The sequence below is a fragment of the Melitaea cinxia genome, chromosome 3, assembly GCF_905220565.1.
Source record: "Melitaea cinxia chromosome 3, ilMelCinx1.1, whole genome shotgun sequence".
In the NCBI taxonomy this organism is placed as follows: domain Eukaryota; kingdom Metazoa; phylum Arthropoda; class Insecta; order Lepidoptera; family Nymphalidae; genus Melitaea; species Melitaea cinxia.
In genome coordinates this window covers 9639677-9661507 of record NC_059396.1, presented here as the reverse complement: position 1 = coordinate 9661507, position 21831 = coordinate 9639677, and the positions used below count along the sequence as shown (strand labels likewise).

The following is a 21831-nucleotide window of genomic DNA, read 5'->3' as shown; positions in this document are numbered from 1 at the left end:
ATGATCTGTACGTGGAATAAACAAATAAATAAATAAAAAACCATAAAAAATTAAACACAGAATAATGGAGGATAATTAAGTTAATAACAAATAAAAATTTAGGAACTGTATAAATTTTATTTTACGCAACAATAAAAGCCAATACGGGTGTTCTAGTGTAATAAAAAGATCACATATTAACCCAGTGGGAGATATAAAAATATCGAGGATAATATCTGCCCGTTGGGTGGCCGCGGTGTACAAACAACTAGATCGCCTACGCTAGGTGCAGGCAAAGGTTATCAGAAGCCGCGAGAGATTACTCAAGTCGGCTTAGGATGTATAATTGTATATTCACACATAAATAACTTTTCTAAAGAAAATGACATTAAAACGAGTACTCGCGTCCGGCACGTGTCGAGGGTCCACGGCGCGTGCTCCGAACTCGCCAGCGCCAGCGTCCGCCACGCTCCGTTGCTCTACACCCTCTACCCCTATCACCGTAACATTACCACTTTTTACGATGCTCGCACTAATACTCTTCTAACCGCCATGTGTACAACAGTTGGACTTAGAAGATAAGGCAAATTTTGTAATTCAGTACAAATGTAATTAAAATTTTGTACGATATATCTTTACGCATTTCGATTTGAATAATGATTAAACATTAACAAATAAGGTAACAATAAATGTGAGCTACAATATATTTTTACGTATATTACAAGTTTTATAAAACTATCATTAATATTAGAATGAGATGAACAACTAGATATCTAAGAAATATCGTATGCGGATGCGGATGATGGTGGTGTGAAGTGTGATTAGATGATGTGAGCAAGTGGGTTAAAAGTTTGCAGCGATAGTGCGGGACGTGGCCGGCCCACGCGGGGGCGGTGGCCGGCGAGACGACGCCGGCTCACATTTACTATATCTTTTTTTTATAATTACGGTTGACGACGTGCCGATACCCGGACCTGTTGCGATTTCACCTGTTATTATTGCCATTTTATTCTTTGTTATTTCGTTTATTACGTCGCTTGTTACAGATTCTACTGTTAAGAGATTTTTAACGAATTGCTTTTAATGACGAGGGTATATCTTCGTACTGATTTCTCCTTATAAACACGAAACGATTGCATCTTTAGTTAGTGTTGGTGATTTTATTGATATGATTAAGTTTTTATGTTTTCCAGATACACAATGTGAAAAGAAAGTAAAACGGAATTCAGCAATAATGCTTAACTTTCTTATAATAAATGTGATATTTCTCGGTTCGAGTATTAATGATCCATTCTGAATACTGACATCCAATAAAAAGCTTTATTTACGGCCCTTGTGTAATAAAACGAATTATTTCAACTATTTGTTACGAAAGGAAAATGTTGACAAGAATATTAAAACATGACTTATTTGAGTTAATTTTAATTTAGAAATCTGAAGTGGGTATTGTACTAATAATAACTTCGTTGTTACAAAGGTTCATTTTAAGAAGCATGTGTATCGATGATGTAGAAACATAATTATATTGGTGTACAGTAAAAATAATGAGACAATATTTCGCGTATGTGATCTGTGGGTCGGTCGGAGGTGAGGGTCGGGCGCCTACGCGCAGTACCGTTACACACCGGTTAATTTTTAAATCGACAGGATTATTGTATTAACGCCCGCGCAGCGCTCGACAGGTAACCATTCGTATACTTTCGTTAAATTATAATAGCATTTGTATTAATCAGCGGGATCATTTTTATTATTCGATACGATACGGGTTTCCGTCTACAATTATACAGAGCTGTATATCAATATGGAAATTTAAAACATTTTTACAATTTTGGTAGAGTAAATATTTTCTTAGCTATGTGTATGTTCAGTTTCTTTAAAATCGACGCAATATAATTTAAATTTGAATATTGATACAATCAGAGATATTTTTTTACATAGTTCTAGGTATAATCTATGATAGTTGTACGGTCATGCGTGCACTTTACATAAAGTGCCCGAACAATGATCCAGTCTTTTATGCTTAATGCGTGTGCGAGACTGTTTATGTTCTCTTTTGTACTTTAACGAACCCGTAACAAAGCTTCCATAAACAATCCATATCATAACTTACCGCACTTTGCGCTTTGTCTTTCTTTAATTAAACATTCTATAGAAGGTAATACGAAATACTCTTGTCAAAATGTGAAAAGAAAATGCTTCGTTTGGCAATGTTTCCAAACATTTTTGTTGTATTTAAAATAATATTATTTTTATTTACTAATTGTTAAAAAATGTAAACATTATCGAACTTGAGAAGTTTATGTCGTAATCTCATGATTGAATTGATTGTGGCCGATGCTGCAGACGTTACCGTTGATGTCTTTTATACGGCACGGATTTGGAGCGACACTTATTTATCAAATTGTTCACCATACCGTAACATTTCTCAGCTGTAAGTACTATATAATAGCATTAAAATTATTATTGAAACGTAGTACGGAGCTTACGGACATAAAGTACTAGAATCCATTTAGACGATCCGTAAAGGTTTGCTACCAGTGAATAATCTTTTGAAAGGCGTTGAAGCGCGGCGCGCTTCGCCCACGCGAGCACTGCACCATAGCTTATCGTCTTGGTTGTAGTTATTGGTATAGGATCATGCGATTTATCGAGCAGACTTATACCGTCGTACTTCAGAATACGCCAAACGTCAACTACATATTTTGTAATAATTCTCACATTTATTTAACATTTAGACAAAATAGAAAAAAATAAAATAAAAAATATATTCAAGCCCACGTTGGTTAATCCTTTAATAATGTGAATATAAAGTTCTTGGCTTCAACGGTGCTGAATAAGTATTCCCCCTAAAATACTAGAATGTATGAAGGAGGCTGGGCGAACACGTGCCGTGACTTTCGCACCTCCTATTGTATTCTCTAACAGTTCTGTGACACCTACCAACTATAATTTACGGCACATACGAGTATATATCGTATTAAATACAATGAATAGATAGATATAAACAACTTTATAAAATAGTTAAAACAACACTACCTTAAAATGATAGTTAAAACTATTGCTAGATGCTGCACATTTTACTTTTTAATATATATATATTTTTTAATTTTTTTAATAGTTGTACATTAATGGAATAGCTTTAAATCATTTACGAATAATATTTTTGTATCTTCTACAATGTAGTAACTACATAATTAAGCAATAGACAAATCTTTTAAAATCTCGTAGTTTATATTGGGAAAAATTCGTTACTTAATATAAATTTTTAGACATTTATTTCACCATTAGGTAATTATGAAAAAAATAATTATGCCAACAAACACTTCCAGATGGGACGATTCTGTGGGATTTGAGAGACAGTAGTAAGCCCAAATGACTACTTTTACTTTACAATATTTACACATATCTATAATCTATATAAAAGCGAAAGGTCACTCACTCATCACGAAATCTCCGAAACTATAACATCTACAAACTTGAAATTTGGCAGGTAGGCTCCTTATAAGACGTAGACATCCGCTAAGAACGGATTTTACGAAATTCGACCCCTAAAGGGGTAAATCGGGGGTTGCAAGTTTGTATGAAAGTCCTATGTTTTTGAAGTAAGAGACTTGAAATTTAAAATGTATGCTCTATAGATGATAAAAAGGTGTCCAAATAATGTATCTTTAGAAATCAAGTCCCTTTTGGGGTTAAAATGGGGGATGGTAGATGGACTCACTCATCACGAAATCTCCGAAACTATAACATCTAAATAAATAAATAAATAAATAAGCCTTTTTATTTCTCATTTCATTTAACATACATTTTCGTTGACAAATAAATTATCATATAGTTTGTTACATTATAATTACCTTACCAATTTACTAAAAGAAAAAATATCTCTATAAATTAAATTAAAATCATAATTGCGATAAAATATTTATAGCTTTTAAAATTAATTTTTAAAAAATTTACATTTAAAATTGCATTCTTATAAAAAAAATATATAAACGATATAATAAGTATTTAAGTTTATTAATAATTGCGAAATATGAATAGAAAATATTGAAAAAAATTGATCTATAAATTAAAATTATCAATAGCTTAAAAAATAAATGAGAACCCCTCTATAGGGTAAAGGCCTCCTCCATTTGTGACCACAGATTTCTATTCTTTGCTCCAATATGCCATTCCTTTCCTGCTATAGCTTGGATATCATCGACCCATCTTTTGCTCGGTCTTCCTCTCTTTCTTTTCCCCTTGGGTCCTTCCCATATCACCACTCGCTTGGTCCATCGAGTATCGTGCATTCTAGCCAGATGTCCTGCCCATTTCCATTTCAATTTCATAGAGTGATGTAAGAAGTCTATTAATTTTGTTCTTTTTCTTATGATGCTGTTACGTGTTTTGTTTCTTCTTCTTATAGATAGGATTGATCTTTCCATTGCTGCTTGGCATGTTCGTATTTTTTCTTTTATCTGTTTAGTGAATATCCAAGTTTGTGAACCGTACGTAAGGCAGGGAAGAATACCACTATCCATTACTATTTTTTTAATATAAAGCGGCAATTCTCCTTTAAATATCTCTCTGTGGGCCCAGAATTTTTGCCATGATATATTTATTCTTCTTAATATTTCTTCAAAATTATTATTAGAATGGAATGATACTTGTTTTCCAAGGTAAATATAGGAGTCAACATAGTCCAGGTATACGTTTCCAATTTTAATAGGTGTTTTTGTAGAATTTGTCATCAGTTTTGTTTTTTCTAGGTTCATTTCCAAACCAACTTGTTCACTTTCTAGTTGTAGTGATTGAATCATTTTTTCAAGTTGTGCACTGGATTCTGAGAATAATATTATGTCGTCTGCGAAGCGGAGGTGACTAAGGTGAGTATTTTTTATCTGGATACCGAGGTCTTTCCAGTCGAGGTTTTTAAATATGTTTTCTAGCACCGCTATAAAGAGTTTAGGCGATAGAGGGTCGCCTTGCTTCACACCTCTTTTGATTTTTATTTCTGGACCACTAGTTTCTAATTTCACTCTGCTTGTGCTCCTCTCATAGATGTCTCGTATTATGTTGCAGTACGTTTGGTCTATTTTATTATCTGCAAGGGCTTTCCAGATTGATTTATGTGAGATAGAGTCGAATGCCTTCTGATAATCCACAAAGGCTAGGTAGAGAGGCCTTTGAAATTCTTTATATTTTTCTATAACACTATAACATCTACGAACTTGAAATTTGGCAGATAGGGTCCTTATAGGACGTAGACATCCGCTAAGAACGAATTTTACGAAAATCGACCCCTAAGGGGATAAAACGGGGGTCGGAAGTTTGTATGAAAGTCTTATGTTTTTGAAGTAAGAGACTTGAAATTTAAAATATACGCTCTATAGATGGGGAGGAGGTGTCCAAATAATGCATCGTAATCTATATATATATATATATATATATATATATATATATATATATATATATATATATATATATATATATATATATATATATATAAAAGAGAAAGGTCGCTAACTCACTCATCACGAGAACTCAAAAACCGCTGGATGGTCTACCCATCCAGGTTAGACAAAGATAAAATTTGGCAGGGAGGTAGATTATAGTTAGCGGACGTCCGCTAAGAACAAATTTTACGATATTTCACTGCTAAGGGGGTTTAATTAGGGAAACATATACAGCCTGAAAATAAAACTAAAAATGTGGTGTATAGAGAGGTTTTATAAAAATAACTATTAAATTATACTAAATTGTGCCTTTTAAAAAATTACTCAGTCTGATAAGCGTTTCAAGTGACTAAAATAAAAAAATAATTTGTCTTAAACATCTTAATAGTAATGCATATCTTCATAGCCACGCAGACGTAGTCGCGGGCAACAGTTAGTGTATTATAAAACAAAGTCCCCAAAAGTGTATGTGATCGATTCGCTCAAAATCTACTAAACAGACTTTCATGCGGTTTTACCATTGATGAGATGGCTCCACCATTGGCAAGAGGAAGGTTTACGTAACGGCTAAGCCAATTTTAATGAGAGTTTCACTGGAAGTTTGCCGGGAAAACTTTGTGACACACTAATTTCAACGCGGGCGAAGCCGCGGGCACAGCTAGTACAATATATATATTATTAAAAACTATAACTCTCTTGTTTTCTTAGTGGTTTCAGTTGTTTCGAAATATTAATCATTTTATCTATTAGTTACAGTAATTTATTTATTACATTTTACATTTTAGTTAAAAAACAATTAAGCGATATTTATACTTACAAACTTACGAGTTCATTAAACTGTTCCTAATCAACATCCTAATTACATCCAATATTATGTAAGTACAAAACAAAGTATAATAAAAATAAATGTGACAACTTTCTCAACCATTTTAATGTATACAGCGTTGATATAGGTATGCTACAGTTTTATTTTAAACTATGTTAAACATAGTAGACGTGTTATATAATTAATTATACTTTTATAATATATTACTTAATCTGGATTTCTTGACATTTACAACTAATAAAGAATATGTCTAATGCAGTAGCAACATTTAGAACAAAGTAGTCGTTTGTAAACGTCACTATTGAATTGACCAGCATTTACTGCGAAAGAAAATCTCAATACGACTACATTTTTTATGTGGGTACGTTAGCTCCAACCCGCATTGGAGCAGCGTGGTGGATCCTTCTCTGATCCTTCTCCTACATGGGGAAAGAGGCCTATGTCCAGTAGTGGGATATTACAGGCTGAAGCAATGTTAGCTCAGAACTTATAACTGGGTGGACCGATCTCGTTTTTTTTTTTTTTTTTTTTTTTTTTATCGAAAGGTGATGCGAGTTTTGTGGTCTTATTTATGTTTGAGACCTGACGATTACTTTTTGAGTTATAGCTAATAATGCGTATTTACTTGGTTACTTTTTCGTTGACTTACGTTATATTATACCGTATAACTTTTTACTGGGTGTACCGATTCCGATGATTCTTTTTTAATCAAATGCTGGTACTTTTTATGTAGTCCCATTTAAGAGCCATTTCACAATTTTACGCTCTGCAAGTTTAGGTAAATTTGATCGCATCGCGCGAATCGTACGAGCCGCGCGATCTTTGTGCTAGTAAGTATAGTGTGACAACCAAAAGACCATCTTGATCATTTTCTAATGTATAATAAAAATTAATAACTATGGTATAAAATGTTTTTTACATAATTAATTTGTTAAAAATTTCAAGTATGTTATATAACAACAGTCAATAAATTAAAAAAAAAAAAAATCAATTTTATGAAACAATTTTTTTTTAAATTGATTTAGTTTTTTCAGTTTACGAATGAATCTAATATTTACGATATGAATAAAATAGCATTTTATGACATCGACACCGACAAACATATTAATTAACAAATAACAAGACAAACAGATTGAAATGCCTATTTGTATTGATAGTGTGAGAAAAGAAAATTAAATTATACATTTGTTTACAGAAATTATCATTATATTATTTTACAGTCATTTTCGTAATATGTTTATTTTATTTATATTTTATTAGGAAAGTATCAAATGCGTTTTATCCGCTATAACAACAGGCGCTTGGCGCGTGTGAGCGAAAGAGACGGTTGCGCAGAATTTGGCGTGGACCTTACCTCTAAGAGCGCTAGCGCTCGACTGATTTACCGGGCTTGATGCGTGGTAATATATACTATCTTTTTATTATTTAATATAAAATGTATTAAAAATAATTACATCTTTATATATTTTTTTTTGTGTTCCTTAATGATGTAAGTTTACTTTGATGAAGATAGTTCGTTAAAATTTCTTAGTTTTCTAAGAGAAATATCGCTTTTAAAATTGTACTTATTTGGAAAATATTCGTAACTTTAAATTTTTATTATCGTTTAATAGAGATACAAATGGAATAAAAATCTATGATAGTGTGCAACAAAATTATATTCCACATATTATGATATTTTTTTAAAATGGTTTCAACGTAGAGGTTATTGAAAAGTAGGACTTCAAAGTATACATTGCGACCGTTTACCTAGGGAGGAGGCTGATGAAAAGGTTAATAATTTTATACACATAATATAAATCAAAATTCTGATCCGACTATGGACTACAACAAAGGTTGTTCTATTATATTTTACGAATATAAATTACATTATTGCATCCAACACTGAAATTAACGACGTCAAAATATTACAATTTCGCGGATTGTTACCGATTTTTGTGAAATGGTTCTTAAATTTGATGAGATTTGATGAGTAGTTTCTGAGTTATCTCTAATAATGAGCTTTTATTTGACTATTGTCTCATCTACCTACGTTGTGTTAACTGGTCCATGTATTTGAAGTCGGTTTTTTTTCGTTTTAAAGCAAATGCAATTGTGCTTTAAATAATTGTGTTTGCTCGCAAACGACAAAAAACCGACTTCAATTACATCGACGAGTAATACAACGTAGATCGACGAAAAAATAGTCGAGTAACTCACTCACTCAAAAAGTAGTTATCAAATCTCGATAAAATTTATATGTGACTACATGATAAACATCAGCTTTCGATTAAATTAAAAATTATCTAAATCGGTACACCCAGTAAAAAGTTATTGCGGATTTTCGAGAGTTTCCCTCGATTTCTCTGGGATCCTTTTATCAGATCCTGTTTTCCTTATCATGGTACCAAACTAGGGATATCTTCTTTCCAACAAAAAAAGAATTATCAAAATCGGTACATCCAGTAGAAAGTTATGCGGTATAATACAACGTAGGTCGACGAAAAAAGCGTCAAGTAAAAACGCATTTGACACAGAATAACGATTGAAAAACGATTTAGATATAACTCGAAAAGTAGCTGTTAGATATCAAATAAATTTAAATGGGACCAAATGTCACACACCACCTTTCGATTAAAAACTTTTTGTCGAAATCGGTCCACCCAGTCAAAAGTTCTGAAGTAACATACATAAAAAAATACAGTCGAATTGAGAACCTCCTCCTTTTTTGGAAGTCGGTTAAAAACTCCGAATACACTCTTTATTAAATTAACATTTTTATACAGTCATTAACTACGGTTTTATCAAAACTATTAAATAAAACAATAGCTGAAAAAAGCTAATTTTAAGAGCTTCTTAGTTTTCCGTTCCTAGGTACATAACCCTTGTGAAAGAAGAAACACCAGGCTACTGCGATTTGACTAATAAACTTGTTTCGAAATTTCTTCTGAAAAATGAGCATTTACAATCGATATTACCCTTACAACCGATCACCAGTCACAAAAACATAAATATATCACCTGAAAAATCAATGGTGGCATCATGGGTCTTACAAAACAATAAAATTAAATTGTTGCCTGGTATCATCCGAGCCATATCGTACTGTGCATATATCATCAAAAGGCTCTAAATCTGAAGAGATTATAAATTATAACATTGTCATATCAAGAGTGGGTTAGGTAATTTATTGAAAGGTGCGCATTGAAATCACGTTTATTTGTGCGCACGCGCCGACGTGCCACGTTACAAATCATGCTTATCGACCGAGCTCGACTTGGTCCATTGCCGCTGCTAGTTCTAAATCTAGACGGATCTGATATTCACCTACTCGTTGCTCTTCTCAGTCCGTAAAGTCTTAAAATCGTTTCTATTATAATTTTTGTATTATTTGTTGTCAAAGTATGACAGTTTTGTTTAAAGACTTGTATTTTTAAAGTTATTTGTTTGTTCAAGTTACTTATTTTAGTACCTACCTACTCGTAGTTTAGTTTGTTGTTAGACTAAATATCAGTCTTATCAATTATGGTTTTAAGTTTAATAGCTTATGTTACCTTTACGAGTGTCTAGTGATGTTAGAAATGTTATAACATCAAGTGAACTTTGCTCAACTGTTCGTCAGTCTATATATTTTCTACAATGGCTAAACTTATCACACGTGTAAAGACCACAACATAAAGTTCATAATTCTGTCAGAATATCTAACCAACCGCCCTGGAGTAGAGGTGCGAGTAGTCGCCTAAAACCCCGACTATTTGCGGGTTCGATATCCGCTCGGGATGAATATTTGTATTTGTAGAAATATTTCTTTTCGGTTTGAATATCTGCATTTGTCTGTCTCCCCACCGTGTCTCGGAGAGCACGTTAAGTCGCCGGTCCCAGTTGTTATCATAAATACCCGTAGCGATTGTTACTCATAGTAGTGAACATGTGCGCCCAGCCACCAACCCACAATGGAGCAGCATGGTGGATTAAGCTCTAATCCTTCTTCTACATGGAGAAAGAGGCTTATGCCCAGCATCGGGATATTACAGGCTGAATGCGAAGTAACCACCCGACGAATTTCGTACTACCATTTTTTTGAGTTTATATCAATTTTTATACAATTTTCTTTCACTTACGTAAAACCCTTTTTTTTTTTTTTTTTTTTTTACGTGGGGAAAATCCATCATGGATACCCTCCAGCGCGGGGGCGCCAGAGGGTTATGTCAGACTCCTACTGACTAAAAACCACCACGTGTGAGCAGTCATCCGCCTGGGTGGGGCGAGAGGGGTCGCGCTAGCATTCGCCACCTCGCCTCAGCGGTGGGCCCGGACAAAGCTTCTGGGCCCCGGCATGATGGTGGGGTGGCCTCGCTCACAACAAGGCCACCCCTCAGACGTATGGGGTCGTGTCGTCCGGCCGGCCGAAGTCCCCCGACTATCAGCCGCCGACCCCACTATTACGCTGTCCCCCGACTATCAGCCGCCGACCCCACTATTACGAGGGGGGGAGGAGGTGGGCAAACCGCCTTCTCCTTGCCCCCGTACGTCTGCGCCGGAGTGGGCCAGCAGAGGCGTCTTCCTCTCTGGCCCGCTCCGCGGTCTCCTTCTGCGTCATTACCTCTTCGCAGAAGGAGACCACCGCCTGCCACGATCTCTCGCTGTCAAGCATGGCCTTTACGACACTCGGCAGCGAGAGATCCCGTCCGAGAACCGCTTAAAGCGTGCGCCGCTGCGGTTCCCAAGTGGCGCACGCCTCCAGCGTGTGGAGCGCCGTATCTTCTGGCGCTCCACACTCGTGGCAGGCTGGAGTCGCCTCCCGTCTCGCGATTTGGTGCAGGTACTTACCGAAGCACCCATGTCCGGAAAGCACCTGCACCAGACGGAAGGTCAGCGGCCCGAACCGCCGCCTCACCCACTTCCGGAGGACCGGCTTCACTGCGTCCACCGTCCACTGCCCGGGGACTGGCGAAGCCAAGTCCTCCGTCCACCGCCGCAACAGGGTGTCCTGTGCCAGCCTCTGCATGCGTGTGAGCTCCTCCCACGTAGGAGACTCCCCCCGGGATCTCCTCGCCGCCACAAAATGATATGTTTCGGCGAGGATCTCCGCCTGCAGTTCCCAGGGGGGATCGCCGGCCAGCACGCACGCCGCCGTCCAGGACACCGTCCGGTAACCGCGTATCGCCCTCGTCGCGATGACCCGCTGCGGCCGTCGCAGCTGGATTTTGTTTGCGCGACCGAGGGCGTCCGCCCAGATGGGTGCCCCGTACATGGCCATACTCCGGATGACCCCGGAGTACAGCCGACGGCAATGGGCACTTGGACCACCCACGTTCGGCAGCAGCCTTCCCAGTGAGGCGGCGGCTTTCACGACTCTTGGGGCTAGCTCTGCAAAATGAGCCCCAAAAGCCCACCTCCCGTCCAGGGTGAGACCCAGGTACCTCATCTGGGTCCCCACCCGGACTTACGTAAAACCCTGCCTTGACAATAAAAATAAAAAAATGAGAGAAATACAAATTGGTGTAGTCAGTGTAGTAGAAGTCATATGTTGCATATCAAATACTATTAAACGAGCAATTCTTGTGTATATATATAGAATCTGAGATATATATATTATATTCTATATAATATATATATAATCTGAATCTAGGAAACGGCTCCAACGATTTTCATGAAATTTAGTATGCAGGGGATTTCGGGGGAGATAAATAAATCTAGCTAGGATTTATTTTCAGAAAATGTCGTTTTATCCCAGTTTTTAGACAGTGAAAAAATTACTACAATATCGTTAGAATACGAAGGTAAATTTCGCACTTGTCAATAAAGTTGTAATGGCTCAGGGAAATCGGCCTGTCGCTATCGACAAAAATTACCACGGTTCAAATCCTCAAATTTCAAAATCGATTATTATTTTTTCTTTTTTTTCTAATTGCCCTCTATATTTTTTATTTAAATAGCAAGTTCTTATTTTTTATTATTATGTCGGTAAAATCGAAAATATTTTTCATATTTTATCTTTATTATTTTTTAATTATTGTTTTTATTTTTGATTTATTATATTCGTTTATATTTCTTTATTATTGTCGGTAAAAAAATATTATTCATATTTTATAAATATGTAATTCGTATTATGATTTCCAAAAAATACGATTTACTAAAAATACCGAGCTAAGCTCGGTCACCCAGGTACTTCTGGTTAAAATGAAGTAGCCTTAAGGAGAGGCACGCAACAGCGAAAGACGTTTTGCTCGTGCCTGCATCACTGAATCCATGAAAATGAAACGCCATACAATATCCACCGTCTAAACAAAGCTAGTTGATGACGATATAATAATAATAATAATAATAAATTCATGGCTCCTGAGGGTCCTCGAGCTGTACAAGATTGACGAGGCAGTTCGAGACTTCCTCGGAGTATGTATGGGGCAATGGAGCACGATCCTATGTCTCCAAGGCGAGCGACTGACGGGTGCGGATGACCCAATCAGGATACGGAGGGGTATTTTCCAGGGTGATTGCCTGAGTCCACTATGGTTCTGCTTGTCCTTGAACCCTCTAAGCACCCTGCTGGAGCGTTCGGGGACAGGCTTTCAGTTCCGGAGAGGAGGTACTAAAGTCTCCCACCTTCTCTACATGCCCACTCTCTTGTACACCTTTGGCATACTCAGATGGACTCAGACCGAACTTGACGCCCTGGACAGAAGAGTCCGCACAACTATGACGCACCATCGCATGCACCACCCTAAGTCGTCGGTCATGAGACTGTACATCCCGCGGAAGTGTGGTGGTCGAGGCATGTTAAGCGCTAAGACCATGCATAACCGCGAGGTGTGCAGCCTCAGGGCCTACTTTGAAACGAGACGGGACAGCGCTTTGCATGGTGACGTTTCAATGTGTGACAAAGGACTAACCCCCCTAGCCTTGGCCAAAGAGAACTGGCAGAAACCGGTCGTACTGAGCACCTCTGACCGGGAGACCGTATGGATGGAGAAGGAACTGCATGGACGGTTCTATAAGGCGCTTCACGCACCACACGTGGACAGTAAAGCCTCCGTGCAGTGGCTGCGATTCGGCGACCTCTTTGGGGAAACCGAAGGTTTTGTCTGTGCAATACAAGATCAGGTGGTCAAGACGAACAACTACCGAAAGCACGTCCTGAAGGATGGCACTCCCGACTTCTGTCGAGCCTGTCGTCATCCCGGTGAGTCACTCAGGCATGTGCTTTCGGGTTGTTCCGCGCTTGCTAATACTGAGTACTTGCACAGACACAACCAAGTGGCCAAGATTCTCCACCAAGAGCTTGCTCTTATGTACGGTCTCCTGGAACAGAGGATGCCGTATTACCAATACTCACCGGTGCCAGTACTCGAACGCGACGGAGTCCGGCTCTACTGGGACCTGCCTATCGCCACAGACAGGACGATACTGGCGAACAAGCCTGATATCGTGGTGATGGACAGGGCACGGTCGAGGGTATTTTTAGTGGACATCACCGTCCCGCATGACGAGAACCTCGTGAAAGCCGAGACTGAGAAAAAACGTAAATATCTGGATCTGGCGCACGAGATTGTCGACATGTGGGGTGTGGGGTCTGCTGAAATAATCCCTATCGTAATATCTGCCAACGGTTTGATCCCGGTTAGCTTCGCTCACCATCTGAGGCAACTGGGGATCCGGGACGGTTCGCTCGCAGCCAGGATGCAGAAGGCGGTGTTACTTGACTCGGCTAGGATTGTCCGCCGGTTTCTCAGCCTACAGCCCTAACCCCCGGCCGTTTGATCTCCCTGCCGGGGCGTATTCCTCCACCCGCTTATATTTATATATGTAAGTATAAGTAAATTTACTATATTATTTATATAAGTAGTTATTATAATATATGTATCTATTATGTATTGGGCGGGCGGAGTGACATTCAGTGAAATAATAATAATAATAAATACTCTTTATTGTACACCACAAAGAAACATTACAAAAAAAGTGATACATGCAAAGAAAGATGTACAAAGGCGGTCTTATCGCTAAGAGCGATTTCTTCCAGACAACCTTTGATTTCAGACATATCTTAGCAATCTTCTTGAATTTTAGGAAATATACTCTGCATATTGCTGAGACAGTGAAAGGTACGTCGCAGAAAATAATAATTGAATTAAAAAAATTTAAACAAAATTAAATAAATAAATTTTTTAGTTTGAATGCTAAATGTTAGGGGTGGCCCCCATAAAGATACCGAGAGTAGATAAAAGTATTTTTACTAATACAAACATCTGCAACCGACGAAGAAGTTCTGAGGTCAGAGTTCTGATAACGTAATTTAAATAGATCCAGATTTAACGAAAAACAATTTTGTGGTAGGTATATATACATTTTCTATTTTGCAGAACTTAATCTTACCTTTGAAGCCCTTTTAACTAGATGATGAGAATCGTTTCTTTGACACATCTTCAAACACCTGAATATAGGAAGTATTTTATGCTAATCGTAATTTTCATTGTTATCTGAAATATCAGCGACGACAAATTATTATTACCAATGACAAGTCATCACCATAGCCTATAAATTCGTGCAATCATATCAAAGTTGTGTAATGTACACACTGATCATGTATGTGTGCGTATAACATCTTACTTCCTTTTATTTATATGATATTTTGTTCCTGTATATGTTATTGTAATTTGCTATATTTATAAAGCTTTAACCATCTTCACTTGACCTGTGTAGCATTAACGAAAGCTCTATAAATATTACTGGATCGCAGATTCGACTTATTTAGTAAATAAATATATTTTTTTCGTTTCTGTGGGCTCTCAACCGTGTATCGCTTTTTATCATAAGCACCTGATAATTGTCGTTACTCTTGGTAGAAAAACTGCCTAAACCTCGTATAGTGGCATTTTTTGAGTTTGTGTTTTCTGCTCTGGGACTTGCTTTGTGGGTTCGATTCTCGCTCCGAATCTACACCAGGAAAATTAGTCGTATGTTACCCAAAAAAAGGCATTACAGATACGATACAGTAGATAATTAAGATTTATAAGATTTTATAATCTTTTTTTTTTATCTTGTAATGTTCTCAATTTTACATCGATTACAAAAATCTGATCTAGAATGCCCTTATCTTTAAATTGCAATAAAGTTTAAGTGCAGTCCCAAATAATTACTAATTGTATTTATATAAGCAGAATAATAGTATAAAATTATTTCCAAATGTGACTCGTTAACAAATTACAATACAAAAAAAAAAATTGATGAGGATGAGCTATTATCGAAACTAGTTTTCCTTATCTTATCTCATATTGAGATGATCGAAAATTTTATGAATGGTATCTACTCATTATTTTGTAAAGTAAAAGTTCAGTGTTTTATAAGTATATTAAGTGTGCAGTCTAATTGGTACGGCATATCAGTAATCAATCTTGGTTTAGATAATCACGGTGCAAATACGAACGGAATTAATTAATTAGAATAGTGTTGGATTGGACGCGACGCGCAAACGCAGCGCACGCGCCTCACCGCCGGCGGTTGTTGCTGGAGACCAATCACTGCGAGTCGCGTTGCTCACATGCACACGTGCGCTCTTAAACATTTTACCGACTCTGTCTAATTGGCACTTGTGTAGGTTGATGTGAATATTCTCTGACTATTAGTACCGATTCACGTAATACGAACGTAAGCGGTAGCTTCTGAATTCTCCAACAATACCATTGTCTCTATTAAATAAGCTTAAACTTTTTTATTGTTAGTTTTAATTTAAATAGATACTAGGTAGGTATATAGTCTTTGAATTTAATAGATTTTTCTAATTTTAATTTTGTCTTACTAGGAAGTAGGTATGTTACCTACACTATTTTGAAGATTATATCTGTATTCTGAATTTCCATAAGTGTTATTCAACACTAAAATAGACTATTAGGTTAGAGAAACGTGCACATGCCTGACAGGGTTATAGGTTAATACAGAATAGATTTTTATCGTATCGAACCACTTTCTTACTAGTTCATGATATTCTGATATTGATATTCCTTAATGTATTTATAAACAAATTTTTATTTTAAAATGAAAGAAGGAATATTTGGAATATAAAATTTCACGTAAAATAAATTGACTTAGCTTTTCATAAATTTCGGCTTTAGTTTTAATTTACTATTGTTATAATAAGTATTGTTATGTAATACAAATTTTTTCAATATTATTTTGAGTACACATTTTTACACTACAGTTACACGTGATCAAAATATTTTTTTTATTACGGTTAAGCTATTGTATGTATTATATTTATGCAAATCAAAACATCTTCAGTGTCAGAAGAATGGTAAAGCTGTAAAGGTTATTGGGACGGCTATCACAATTGCCACTGAAGATAAACATATTTATATCTCATGACATATTTTAAGATGTCAGGATTAGTAAATGAAATCTTTTATTTATTGGTTCATTTATAAATAATGCTATTTAACTCTCTACTATTTGTGTAAATTATACGTACTTACACACTTACTACAGAAACTGTAAAGTATAAATATACGTAGATAGGTACCTATGTATACTAGTTCTTTTTCAACATTCCGATATTTTATACTTACTAAAACAAGAACGAATCGAGTTGATAAATTATCACATCTTAGTTAGTTTAGTTACATTTGATTTTCAAACTCTAAATTAAATATTTCATATACTTAGATGAGCTAAAACGATCCAGTGATGCACGTAGGTACGAGAAGGAAGATGCTATTTATCGTATGGGACAGTCTTTTTAACCGACTTCCAAAAAAGGAGGAGGTTCTCAATTCGACTGTATTTTTTTTTTTTTTTTAAATGTATGTTACATCAGAACTTTTGACCGGGTAGACCGATTTCGACAAATTTTGTTTTAATCGAAAGGTTGTGTGTGCCAATTGGTCCCATTTAAATTTATTTGAGATCTAACAACTACTTTTCGAGTTATATCTAATAATGCGTTTTTACTTGACGCTTTTTTCGTCGACCTACGTTGTATTATACCGCATAACTTGCTACTGGATGTACCGATTTTGATAATTCTTTTTTTGTTGGTAAGGGGATATCCCTAGTTTGGTACCGTGATAAGGAAACCAGGATCTGATGATGGGATCTTAGAGAAATTGAGGGAAACTCTCGAAAATCCCTAATAACTTTTTACTGGGTGTACCGACTTTGATAATTTTTAATTTAATCAAAAGCTGATGTTTATCATGTGGTCACATATAAATTTTATCGAGATCTGATAACTACTTTTTGAGTAATCTTTGATAACGCGTAGTTGCTTGACTATTTTTTCGTCGATCTACGTTGTATTACTTGTCGATGTAATTGAAGTCGGTTTTTTTTTGTTTGCGAGCAAACACAATTATTTTATATACAAATAGTTCGACAAACAAAGCATAGGCATGGCTCACCTAGGGATAGCAATCCCGTCTCTTATTCAATCGTAATAATTTAACAATCATAATTTTTTTACCTAACAAAATAGAAATTAAATTAAATAAATCGGTTAAATTAGTTGCCAAATGTCGATTTTGATGGTCATGTGGTTCCGCTTAAATTTGATCGAGATCTGATTACTACTTCTTGAGTAGTAATCAGATATATAGTCTTTGATAACAGGTATTTTTTGGTTATTTACTTGACCGTTTTTTCGTCTATCTACATTTTTATATTATGTTCATTGTTTCCAATGTAATTATTTGTCATACTATCTAGTTATATTTTAATGGAGTTGATATGTTGTGATTTTTATTTTTTGTCTAGTTTCTGAGTTGTCAGTATATCGATGTATGTGAGTGAGTGTGAATAAATGATTATTATTATTATTATTATCATAATGCGTATATACTTGAATATTTTTTCGTCTACTTACGTTGTACCTATTACTTATCGATGTAATTGAAGTTGGTTTTTTTTTTTTCGTTTGCGAGCAAACAATTACTTCTATTTTTTTTTGTTTTTGAAACTCTTTCTCTAATTTTTACTTTAACAGGAGTACTGTACCGCTGTCAGTTGCAGATATTACGGCTTTAGGTTTCTTTTCCAAAACGTCGCTTTTATTATCCTGGTTTTCTTCAACTTCAGTTATTTTATTTTTTTGACGTATTAATAGAAAGATTTAGCACTAATTCTTAAACTAGGGATCTGCGGATCCGCGTTTTCGAGGTGCGGGATCATAGACTCAGATACAAACTGTTAGAGTAAGTTTAATAATTTCCTGTGTAGTAATTTCGTTACTTGATACAATTTTGAAATTGCAATGAAATAATATTCTGTATACAATTATAATAATTTAGTAAGCAATAAACAAATACTTTTAAGTAGATTTTTTGTTTTTTAACTAACGTTATTTTACGTTAAATAGAGCTAACCAATAAATGTTAAAAAATTATATCTTCAAAGGGAAATTCATAAAAAAAGTCAGGTATAATTTTCATTAATTTTTTATTTTTTGTTTACGGAGGTAACGGAGAGGAACCCAAATCGGCAATATTTTTATAATTTTACAGCCTCATGAATAGTTTGTGCGTAAAAATCTTATTAAATAATAAACTCCTAACATACAAAACTTATATTTTTTATGAATATATTAATCGTTTATAATTAAGGCACTTTGTACATGGCTTAGGATATGAATATATGCATCTAAGTGTATGACACTCGGCAAATGCCACATGACTAGCGATGCCGCAAACAGCGCGACTAAATGTATCTACAACAAGTTTATTCTAACTTACAGCTTAATGTCTTATTTTACATTGGTGCTTATAAAGTACAAAGATAGTTTACAATGTCAATCATATTCACACGCTTATTTAATAATATATTTATATAAAAAAATAATTTATTTTAAATTAATGGTTATAGTGAGTGCTAGTAGTCGGTCTTAATCTAGAACATTCGAGATCGAGGGTATTATAGTGCTCAGTCTTTCAATAAGCATGAACTGTCGCAGGTGGCGGAAGTTGCTGATGCGTATGCGTCGTTGGGATAGCGTCACTGCGATACTCGTATGGAGAGGTGCCGGGCGCCCCACATCCTCCCTCTAAATGTTTACTTAACAATGACATACGAGAAAAGGTTTTGCCGCACCCGGTGCACGAGTATTTCTTTACGTCTGAGTGAGTTTGTAAATGCGCACGTAAGTTAGACCTATCGGCGAAAGCGCGGCGACAATGATGGCAAGAAAATGGTTTTTCTCCAGTGTGGGTACGAATATGGCCCTGTAGTAACCAGGGCCTCGAAAAAGCCTTTCCACAGAGATGACATTTGCAAGGCAAAGTATGAGTTCTAATATGCATCTTGAGGGCACCCAGCGACGTATATACTTTAGCGCAATATTTGCAACTAAACGATTTTCTGGCTAGACTTCCTTCACCTGCGGCACAATGGTACTGCTGATGTTTTGAGAGCCCAGAGTATGTTGAATAGGATTTAGAACAGTCTGGGCACTGATAGCGAGGACGGCGAGAAGCGGAGACGGAGACTCCCGAGTCGGATGAAACTGAACCAGGAGAACGCAGATCTTCCGGGCAAGGTGGAGGCGAACAGGAGGAAGGTGGCGACGCTGGCGAGTATCTGGCGTAAAGTTGCGGATGCGTAGGTGGAGATAGAGCTGGGACGGCGGGATAAAGTTCTTCCATTGGGTATGTCGGGTAGAGCGTTGGTAAATAGGCGTATTGAGGAGTTGGCCGCGCAAGTTCTGTGGGCGCTGGGTCTAATCGTGCGCGACAAGCTGTAAGATACTCTAGTTGCTGAGGCCATTCTTTTGGCTCAGATTTTATAATTGCTGTAGCGACAGGTGATGTTGCTTTACTCGGATAATTGCCAGTTCTGGATAGATCTGCAGGTTTTGTACTGAGATTTTCTGGTTCATCATTTTCTGTGTCATCTGGTAACAAAAAATAAACGACTATTAATTAAAACAAAAATAAATTATACTATTTTTTTAGTAGTTGCATACAATAAAAATATTATAAATTTAAACTGTAAAGTTGAAGTGATAAGTAAAATGTAGTTGTGAGTGATATTTTTTTAATTAATTTATTGTGATATATATTTATTGTTGTACTTACAATGATAATCGTAATAAAGTCGCGTAGCTAAGTGGGCGGGGTGAGGCGGTGTAGTAGGCGGCGTCGCTGGACGCTCCTCCCGAACTAGCACCGGTCGCTTCTTGAGCGGACAGTGCGCATATTTTTTCGACAACAAATCTCGAGCAGTTTGAGAATCTTCCACAAGCATCTTGCACTTTTTTCATAAACACTTAACTCAGTATATCAAACAGTACAATCGTAATACTATTGTTTACACAAAATCACTTAAGGCTTTGACAGTCCATTCATTAATCACTAGTCTGCGTCGGAGTCGTAGCAACGTTTTCGTGCTCGGGACGCGAGTGACGTACACGTGCTCACGTCGACGTCCGGAACTAGAAGTGGTGCGGTGAGGGAAGACCGCCGCTTATATGCGCTCCCCCGTCAACGGCAGCCAGGTGGCGGCGGGTAGGCCGCGCACGTGCGCCGTACCCAATCGGCGGAGGGCGCGGGGCTCCGGCCAATGGAGGCGCGGCGCGGAGCGGGGCGGCGGCGGCACCTGCGCCTCCGCACCCGGCCGCATCGCTCTCAGTGCGATATGCCCAGCTTCAGCACCGTTCCGGTTGAAACCATCGTCTCTTTGCCAGCGATCTAATTTTTTTGCACAACTCCTGGGGTTAAGCACCTTTGAACCGAGCTATACATCTTTGTGAAACGGTCCCGTCGGTCTAATAATAATTGCGACCGAACCGTCTCGTCGCGATTATTATTTTAATGCAAACTGGTCTTGGTGTACCTAATTCTAAGCAACTTTTTAATACTTACTATTTTAACATGTATTAAAATAATGGCACAGATCGCGACCTAGTTCTCTTAAAAGGAATGTTATACATATAAGACAAAGCTGACGCATTAACATCGACTAATTAAAATAGACTATAAAAGAATGAAGACCTTGTCCTGTATATAAAAATCATCATCCCTTTTTCAGACAAATTGTTGTGAAGGTTTAAGCTAGTATTAATTTTGAAAAGACCTTTATCGTATCATCAGGATTTTTAAAAATTAGTAGATATATCCTTTGAAAAAAGTAGCTTTAAATGTATTTAACCTATACATAAATAAATTATTATTTATTTCTGATGCTCTTGATCAATGGCTTGCTACGATGATGGACAAGTGCTTCACATTAAATGAGCTCAGTCAGCAATTTAATAAACGTTTCATATAACACATGAACGTGTCATATGAATACCTACTCACTGCTTGCGCGCTACTTTCTTTGTTTATTTTATATGAACCTATCTCAGTCTTTGTACATATATCATATATATAAGAAAATAATTATAATAAGAAAGATAAGATACGGCGCTATGTCTATTTCCTGAGCACTCTTTCATTAATGGTCCGTATCGTGACCAATATTATAGGTAGTTACATAATTCCTCATTATTATATTCTAATGTTCGTAACAAATCGTATGCCTAAAAGAAAAGATATAGGATACATTTGATAATAAAACGTTATATTTCTCGTTATCCGGATGGTCTGGGAACATGTTAAAAGATTTCCTTGAGTTAATATCGAATCAAACTGG

At 36.6% G+C, this 21831-nt stretch overlaps 1 protein-coding gene across 1 annotated transcript; it reads right to left on the bottom strand.

Moving 5' to 3' along the window:
* Nucleotides 1-19130: 19130 nt before the first annotated feature.
* On the bottom strand, nt 19131-20442 carry LOC123669154 (zinc finger protein SNAI2-like). Its single transcript, XM_045602787.1, has 2 exons — nt 20274-20442; nt 19131-20089 (listed from the first exon to the last, which is right to left on the bottom strand). Exons 1-2 carry the CDS (start codon nt 20440-20442, stop codon nt 19131-19133), a joined length of 1128 nt encoding a protein of 375 aa, XP_045458743.1.
* Nucleotides 20443-21831: the final 1389 nt, after the last annotated feature.